At 46.5% G+C, this 8,841-nt stretch overlaps 1 protein-coding gene across 1 annotated transcript in view; it reads right to left on the bottom strand.

Annotated features, from left to right (window-relative positions):
- Window positions 1-173: 173 nt before the first annotated feature.
- etv4 (ETS variant transcription factor 4) overlaps window positions 174-8,841 on the bottom strand; it is a 29,906-nt gene continuing 21,238 nt past the window's right edge. The window contains exons 7-12 of the mRNA XM_034570719.1: window positions 8,109-8,488; window positions 5,333-5,401; window positions 4,747-4,794; window positions 3,621-3,793; window positions 1,470-1,571; window positions 174-672 (exon numbers count right to left, since the gene is read on the bottom strand). Of these exons, the coding sequence (XP_034426610.1) occupies window positions 445-672; window positions 1,470-1,571; window positions 3,621-3,793; window positions 4,747-4,794; window positions 5,333-5,401; window positions 8,109-8,488 (1,000 nt within the window). The 3' untranslated portion in view covers window positions 174-444. The remainder of the gene's footprint in view (window positions 673-1,469; window positions 1,572-3,620; window positions 3,794-4,746; window positions 4,795-5,332; window positions 5,402-8,108; window positions 8,489-8,841) is intronic.

Genomic DNA, 8,841 nt, shown 5'->3' with positions numbered 1-8,841 from the left:
ACACAGGGAAGAACTTGGCGGCGGTCAAAATGGATTCAATACGATTTACGGTAACTTAATTCTTAAAACAGCCTGAGCAGCTGATTCGTGTAATGATTGTGAAACGTAAACACATGTGACTCGCAGCAGAAACAGAAGAATAGTCCGGAGCTCCGTTTGGATATTATCATGGGTATTTATTAAGCAATCTCTTCGACCACAGTCATGTTTATGGATTGAATAGGCCTCAGATGTGAGAGGAATGCAGCTCTTTAAAAACAAAAACAAAACAAAAAAATCCCTAATGAGATTAATTTAAAACAAAAACACCATAGCCTTATATACAAGTGGATGGGGTGGGCATGTGCAAGAGGTGCATGGGGGTTTCGGGGTCGTGTATGATGATGGGTCGGTACAACAGGAAGATTTCTGAAGGCGGGGGGGACAAAGGAGAGGTGGCTGGCTTTAGTACATGTAGCCTTTGGAGTAGGGCTGGGCGCCCATGTTTTGGGGGGGTTGATCGGGGGTGTAGGGCACCGCCTCGTCCAGGTGGGACAGCGGCACCGTGTCCTCCTCGTTGACGTAGCGCTCGAACTCGGCCTTCAGGCTGGGCCGCTGATTGTCGGGGAAGGCCAGAGAGATGAGGGCCTCGGGCTCGCACACAAACTTGTAAACATAGCGCTCCCCCGCCACCTGGAGAGAGAGAGAGAGAGGAGGGGCGTGAGTCATAGAGGAATGCATATAAAAAATTACCCTTTTTGTTCAGGTGTGGAAAACACTGATCTGAGTGCCGGGTTCCAGTAACAGATCAGATCTGCGTCACTGAAGTAAAGTGACCCAGTTATCAGTTATCAGACTGGGAGCGTTTTATTTGACTCGCATGCTGAACGTCATCACACACAAATATGTATATAAGTATGGCCACTGTCCATCTGGTGAACTTCTCCTCATACAGATACTTTATACGTGGATATTAATGATGAAAATATCAGCAGACTCAAATAAGTATAACCTTTCTAAATAATCAACCCTAAATTCTGGGGATTTTAAGTTTGTACTTATTATAACTTTAATATATATATATTAACTGTAGGAAAAGTAGAACAGGTCCACTTATGTCACTTTCTAATACCTGTTTTACTCCAAAGTTATTGAGTAAAAAAAGGGGATTTTCCCATTGCAGACAAAATATTACTTAATAATTTCAAATATTTTCATGATCAGTTAGAATCCATTATAGGAAAATCTGTTTATCTTCCTTTGGTAAACTCAAGCATTTGTCTTTTAAAGTCAAGACTCCTCCAATGAGCCGGTCAACAAATAATTTTCTAGTAAAGTTACACAAAGCATCTGGATCTCTGTCCATTTATGTGCAGCTGAATAGAGACATTATTTAAAAGAAACTTGAGCAAACATTCAGGCTAGATTAGATCTATAAAATGAGGACAATGTGAAAATGACAAATATGAAAAGTGGTGTTTTCTTTGTACCTTCTGCATGATTCCCTTCTCGTAGTAATAGCGCAGAGAGCGACTGAGCTTGTCGTAGTTCATGGCCGGACGGTTCTTCTGCATGCCCCACAGCCGGGCGACCTGCGGAGAGGACACAAGAGGAGGAGGAAATGGCTGTGGTTAGATTTTTAGTTTTATTCCGTCCTCGGTGAGGTTCATGTGTAGGTGACTGGTTATTTGCATGATTTGAAAGGGCTGAGGAGTAAAGGCCTCTCTCACATGACACGTCAACAGTCGAGTTGTTTGCGTCAGCGTTTCTCCCCCCCCTTCAAGTTCATATTCCCAAAATAATTAGCACTTCACAGTTGTGTGTGTGATTCCCGGCTGCAAACACTAGGGGTCCTTGCTGACGAGTCAAAGTCCTCTGCTTTTCCAACATGGCCAAGAGCAGGGCGAGTCTCCACATGTGGATTCACTTCCTTTTTATGTAACCCATTACCACTTGAATGCAACCAGAGTCCCACAGTGTTCGCAGTGAAACGAGAGTCGAGCTCGTCAGAGGCTCGGCCGCGAAACGCAGCCCAGAAGTGAACCCTCGGCTGACGAGGGAGCGACAGCCGAAGATTAGTGTCTCACAACAACCCCACACAGGCAAAGGGAAGTAAATCAAATCCTTTTTTACAACAGGGAACCGTTTTAATGTTGACAAACACCTCGGACACTGGAGGAAAGTGTAAAGCTCGGTGTGGGGGGGGGGGGTTGGCGCTGAGATTCATGACTCAGGAGGAGACAGGTTGAATCCCACAGCGGCCATCCAGCCTGCAGCTCTGTCTGATCTCTGAGTGCGCTCTCAGCCCTAATTGCTCTTGTAAAACTCTTACCCCCCATCCATTTTTAATGTACAGTAAAAAGATAATGGAAAACGCAGCGCAGCCCCCCCCCTCCGTATTAGGATCCACCCTAAGTGGACGCTGTCTGATGCGTCCAATCAAATTGCAGACTTAAACATCGCAAAAAATGTCTGGACTAAAGAAACGTGAGGAGGGCGAATCGGGGGGGGGGGGGGGGGGGGGGGGGGGTGTTGGATGATTCTGTGATAGCGCTCGTCCTTCGTTTATCAATCCGACGTTTCATGTGCTGAATAATGAATGGGGAACTAATGGAGGATAGATCAGAGAAAAGACCTGCGAGGAGAAAAAGGCCTCGCGTCTAATCGCTCCGATCGAGGTAACGCCTTAAAAACCCTGCTAACGTAAATTCATTCCGAGAATAACTCCTCTGCCGTCTTTATCAGATTCACATCAACGTCGTGATCTCTATCAACACTTGTTGCCATAAAATAAACTAACAATAGCACTGATGCATTTTTAAATCAGGATATTGCCTCAGAGTTTATTCTGTTATACAAAAATATATTGTTTCGTATAAACACCATAAATGGCTGCTGGAGGTTTGCACCCCAAAAAAAATCTCAGTATGAAGATAGTGACTCTTATGGGGCAACTGCGACAGTCCACGAAATGTCCACTGAAAGATCTTTTCAAATAGTTTTTCTCTTTGCCAAGAGTCTGGCGTCTCGCTCTCAGGTCTCGTGGAACGTAGCAAAGACCCAGAATAACAATTAGAGCCTTTTATTGGTGGAAAGAAGCAGTTGAAGTGGACATTCCACGGACTGTCGCAGTTGCCCCATAAGATTACACTGTAGCCGCGCGGCTGCCAGCGGAGACAGTCTACTGGTTTTGCAGGTACCAATTTATTTACACGCCCACATTTATGTATAGAGAGCCCAGGTTGGAAAAATACAGGAATTCCCCCTTTAACAGGAGCTCATCAGTCTGGATCTGCTGGTTTCAATAAACACGCAGACGTTTGAGCAGCGAACACAAACATTCGGAGACGTGTCAAAGCCTCTGCATCATATGGTCGTTACATATTACTCATGATACACTGAAGCATCTGCTCAGGAAAGATTAGAAGAACCCGTAAAACTGGTGCAGATCAGGATCATCAGGCTGATCAAGGAAGTTTCCTTCACTTAATTTAAATTTGCGAGATTTTTCATGAATCTTTATGAAAAGCATCAGGCTCATTGAGGGAACTGATTTCTATGAGTGTGTGAAATTTGGTGCAGCTTGATTGATGTTAGGAGGAGTTATGGTAAAAGGTGAGTAGGTCTCAGATCCACTTTACCTCTTCGGGTTCAATGAGTTTGAACTCCATGCCGCGGCCGGTCCAGGCGATGAAGTGGGCATTGCCCGGGTCGTCCAGCAGGGCCACCAGGAACTGCCAGAGCTGCAAAGAGCCGCGGCGCTGGTAAGGCGTGCCCTCACGGAAAACACCGCCGCCCTCCTGCTTCACTTCACCTGCAACGAGGAGAGAAAACGACCAGAGATCAGCACATTCATGGGCTCTGACTTTAGAAAGGGGGCCGTGCATCACAGAAAAACTACTGAACAGCTCAGGATGCAATTCAAACACGGAGCCGCTCGGTGGTTTAGAAAAGTTCATTTGATATTGGATATATTTTCGGCACATTAATCTACACCAGACTAAGATTCAATCGTTACATCAAGGTCTAAAATCTTATGTTACATGTGAAAAGACGAGTTTGACTCACACCAGCTGCAGTGCATCTGAATCATAGAGTCATCGGCAGGTCATCTAATCTGGATGTTTCATGTTTGCACACTGACGTAAACTGAGCAAAGTGCTTACTAACAAGGGCTTATCACTAACAAGGCCGCGGCGTGCAGAGCTGGGACGGAAAGAACGGACCAAGATCAACAAGAGCAGCTCGAGGAACTAAGAACAATCGTGGGTGAAGGAACGTGTCGGTAAACAGACCCTGATTCGTGTTTGCCTCTGTGTTGTTTACCGGTTACTGGATATGTCGTACACAAGTGTGGGAACACGAGAGGCTCGGCTAAGTTACTGCCGTTCCCTCGCAGAGAACCTGCCCACTTCAGTGGTTCAACCAGTGCTGGCAGCCGTGGGCTCTCCACTCAATCTCCTTTAGTGTCAATCAGCGACTAACACCAGGGGAGAGCGGCCGTCTCTGTTCCCACAGTGACAGGGGAGCCCTGCACCCTGTGTGCGGAGAAACCGAACCCACTCAGCGAGTTAGTGAGCGCACAAAGACCCATGTAGGATCTCTGACGTCGGCATAAGGTGATAGTCGGGGGTTTGGAGATGGGAGCTGGTGACTGTACGGCTCGGGTTGCTCTCCTGTACCTGCCGTCATCTAACTAACGCCTCCCACTGGACTCGTGCATGTGAAACTGTGTGTGCAGAGGGTTGATGGGGACAGTGCTCTCACCTTCGAACTTCTCTGGAACCACACGGGAGTCATTTTCGAACAGGTAGCCTGGAAGAGGAGGGGAGAATCGGGTTAAAGTTTCACGAGACACAACCAGTGCTTCAACAACAAACAGGATTTCATAGTGGAAACATTTATTTTCAGGGCCAATTAACTTGAAACCAACATCTTGTGAGAGTCACTTTAAATGGTTTGGGATCGATCCATCAGAATTTGAATGTGCGACAAACAATGGGAATAAGGGGAAGGATTGTTTTTCTTTTTTCGCCGGGGAAACTGTGTTTTTTTATTTTCCTGGACTTGTGTTTATTCGGGGATTCTTGAGGCAGGGGTGAGGCGAGAGCTTCTGCCAATGGAAACACACACACACACCGCTGGTCAGCCAATGAAAACACGGGACAATCTATGCTGGTTAGCCAATGACCGCAGAGCTCTGACCAATGAGGGGTCGGTGGAGATAAAGCAGTGGAGGAGGAGATCGGACGCATATTTGTGTAATAAACTCACATCACTATGATTCTTCTTTCTTCTAAAGGGTGAAAATATGAAGGTTATTATAAGAGGAACTTGAAAAGTTAAAGGTTACCTTCATTGCTGTGCTGGGGGTTTGGGTAGCCCTCGTTGTGGTGGTACATGGAGGGACATCCAGGCACATCTGCAACACAAACACAGACACACATCAGTGAAACTCATCGTTAACGTGTTTTCAAACTTCGATTTTTTTACCCTTTTTGGCCCAAACTACATAGAAACCACTCAGAGGCAGAATGATTAATAATGTGATCATACAAAGAAACACAACCAGACCGACTGCTTACTACAGCAGCATGAAAGAGAGAGTGTGTGTGTCTGTGTGTATTGTGTAGATAAGTGTGTGTTCACCTCGAGCGTCACAAGGACAAATGCTACATTTATCATATCGCGTCTCTTGTCTCTTGCTGGTATTTTTAGGCCATGAGCAAGCACCTTCACCAGACCAGAGAAGTGGTACAGTATTCAGTGTCTGCACTTTGTCTGGGGCTCATCATTGACTCAAATAGATTATGTTCCTCCTCAGAAACCTACCGGGCAAACTCCTGTGCTCTCTGAAAGCTTCCTAAAGAACATTTCACGTTTGTCCTGCAAGAGAACCGTGCTCAATTTCCTGCGAACGCTCTTCTCACCTGTGTTTGTTTTACTCGTGAAAAATAGTGAGTCACACACTATTATTCTATTTGTGTTTTTCAGTCAGCGGCATGAATGGGACAGAGGAGAGAATGAAAAACTGAAAGGTGCAGCTCTTTGCCTCTGGCTCTGGCCGTGACTCACTCCCGGGGAATGCAGCTGCAGCGCTGCGACCGTGATAAGATGCCAGCGAGGAAAATCAAACCCTCCATTCCGGGGCAGCAGCACTCGATCGCACTGTAAATAATACGTCTGCCCACGAAATGGCAGGCTGCCACCGGGGAATGATGGGTAGATTGGGTGTGGGGGGGGGGTTAATTGTGTTGAGAGTGGTGTGACCATTTTGCGTCTTTCATGCGACACAATAGCAGCAATGCATTTCGGCTATTTGCAACATCTTGCATTTTGATTTAACCAGACAGGGTTTTCAATCTAAATGGGGAACAGGTTGTGGGGAAATGGGTAAAGCACAGACTTTCACCCAGAGGCCTCGGTTCAACTCTTTATTTTCAATTTCCTGATTATTACTTTTGGTTTCAGTCCCCGTTTGTCCCTGTTTAGGAAAAGGATCATAGTTTGGGTTAAAATAAGACTCCACCACGTTAACCATGTTTTAAAAAAGCTTTTATACCAAACCATCTTCCATGTGACTTGAGGAGAACCCGGGTGTAAAAAGCAATGTTCACATTTTCAGCCCCTGCAACCCGTCACTAGCTGTCGAGCTCTGCAACACAACTCAGATAAACTCTGATCTTTTGTGTCTGATCGGCCGCTGCACTCGGTCACACTCCTATCAGGGGCAGGAAGCTCCACCAGATTCAGCTTTCTCCTCCTCCCAGCTGATTATCCACAGACAAACATCCCTTTTATACTTCCCCGCTGCGTTTCTCAAGGTTGTGTGATTCTTTGTCGGCGCTATCCGCCCTTCCTATCAGAGGTGAGAGTATCAAAACATAGGGGAAGAGAATGAGGTCGCTTCATGGCGTCTCTCTGTGATGCAGTCAGTCTGCTGGTGTCTACGCCGGGAGGCACGTTTAGTAGCTGTGTGCACGTTTAGTAGCTGTGTGCACGTTTAGTAGCTGTGTGCACGTCGGACGAGGGGGAATCTGTACAGAGGCATTGACCTGCAGCTTCAGCACAGGTGAACGAGGACAGAACGTGTGCAGGGGAGTGTTGTGTTTCTGTTTCTCTTCCAGTGGTAGAGCTTGTTGTTAAAGCCCCAGAGCTGCCTACTCCACCCCATCAACTCCCCCCCCCCCCCCGCCCCCCATCGCCCCACCACCACCACCTCCCTCCCTCCCTCCCCTCACCCCCGCTCCAAGTCCAGCCAGTGAGAGGTTCGGGTTACTGCGGCCACGCTCATTTTTCCATTATGAGTTCATCTGCCTGCAGAAAAAGGAAGCCGCTGGTGCAACCTGAAACCCTGGAGCACTCCACCAGGGACTCTAGTCTTTCCAGTGCCCTCCATTTTCTCAATGAAATTCCTCTGCCTCTCTCTCTCTCACAGCGAGGGAGGGAGGGAGGGGGGGAGGGAGGAGGAGTGTAGCCGCAGCAGAAAAAAAAAAAGTTTTTTTCTCGTCTCTTTGCAAAGTGTCAGAGAGTTGAAAGGAGGAGTTCTGGAGGCAGAGAGGGAGTCGACATACAGTGAAGAAGTTTGTTTGCCATTTGGACATTTTGTTCTTGAGTGAGTTGTGCAGACGGGGGAGGGAGGGTTTGTTTTTAAAAGGACCTTTTATTTGAGTCGGAGAGAAACTCAAACATCCCCCGAGAGACACACTGTAAAAGGTTTCAGTTTGTTTTCACAGGTAGATGCTGTGGTTGCTTCAGTTTATTGCTCAGATTTGGTTTTACACATATTTCCATGAAACTTCAGGAGAGGATCCAGATCAGTGGGCAGATCTAGGTTTTCAGTCATGGATATTGATGAAAAAAATAGTGTTTTTAATTTGATTGAATTTAATGGAACAATACGTTGATAAATGAGCTTTTGATTTTATGGAATCAATGATTTATTGATTGATCAGAAAAAATACCAATAGTTCCCTGGTGACATATTTTTGGAGAATTGGGGCCAAGTATGAGAAACACATTCAAAGAGGAGGTTTTAATCCATTTTTCATTTCAAGAATAAACCCTCTGTTCAAATATCACCCAGTGGATGTGAAGCCACGTCTCCCACACATCCCAGTATCACTCACCAGGCTCGTAGGTGTAGTCTGTGGGCTCCTGCTTGACGATCATGTGGGCGGGTGGGAACCTGTGTGGATGTGGATGTGGGTGGGGGTGGGGGTGAGATCCGTGGCCGTGCCCGGCCATGTGAGCCGCTCGCTCGTACAGCGGGTCCACGTACTCTTGCTTAAAGCTCTGCTGCAGGTAGGGCATGCAGGGGTCGGAGTGCTGCCGGTGGTAACCCCCGCCGCCGCCGCCACCGCCTCCGCCACCCGGCCCTCCACCCCCGCCTCCACCAGCTCCACTGCCGCCATGTCCTGATGGTGCAGAGCTCATGCGCTGAAAGGCCTGTCCTGGTTGGGGGAACTGGGGGCACATGGGGTCTCCTGAGGGGCCCTGAAACCTGGAACTGAAAAATAGCTCATGTTAGGATCTCGCATATGAATTGATTCAGTCAATGTAATTTTGAAATATTCTTCTTGTGTCTAAATTGAGCTTTTGAACTCACGTTTTTTTCTAAATTCAATTTTTTTTCTGCAGCTCGATGGAGTTTTAATTAAATGAAATTAGACTTTTACTTGGTGAGAAAAGCTGAAATACAGGAAGACTTTGATGAAATCTTCATCACAATATTGATTTTGTGATAAAAGTGTATAAATTGTACAATAAAACTGTATAAAATGGTTTAGTATGGAAAAGAAATGACCTGCTTACAGTTTAATTATGCAAAAAACCTAATAATTGACCATGTAATCATCATGT

The sequence above is a fragment of the Hippoglossus hippoglossus genome, chromosome 19 (genome assembly GCF_009819705.1).
Source record: "Hippoglossus hippoglossus isolate fHipHip1 chromosome 19, fHipHip1.pri, whole genome shotgun sequence".
Classification (NCBI taxonomy): Eukaryota; Metazoa; Chordata; class Actinopteri; order Pleuronectiformes; family Pleuronectidae; genus Hippoglossus; species Hippoglossus hippoglossus.
The sequence above is the reverse complement of the archived record's forward strand: the minus strand, read 5'-3'. Positions and strand labels throughout refer to the sequence as shown.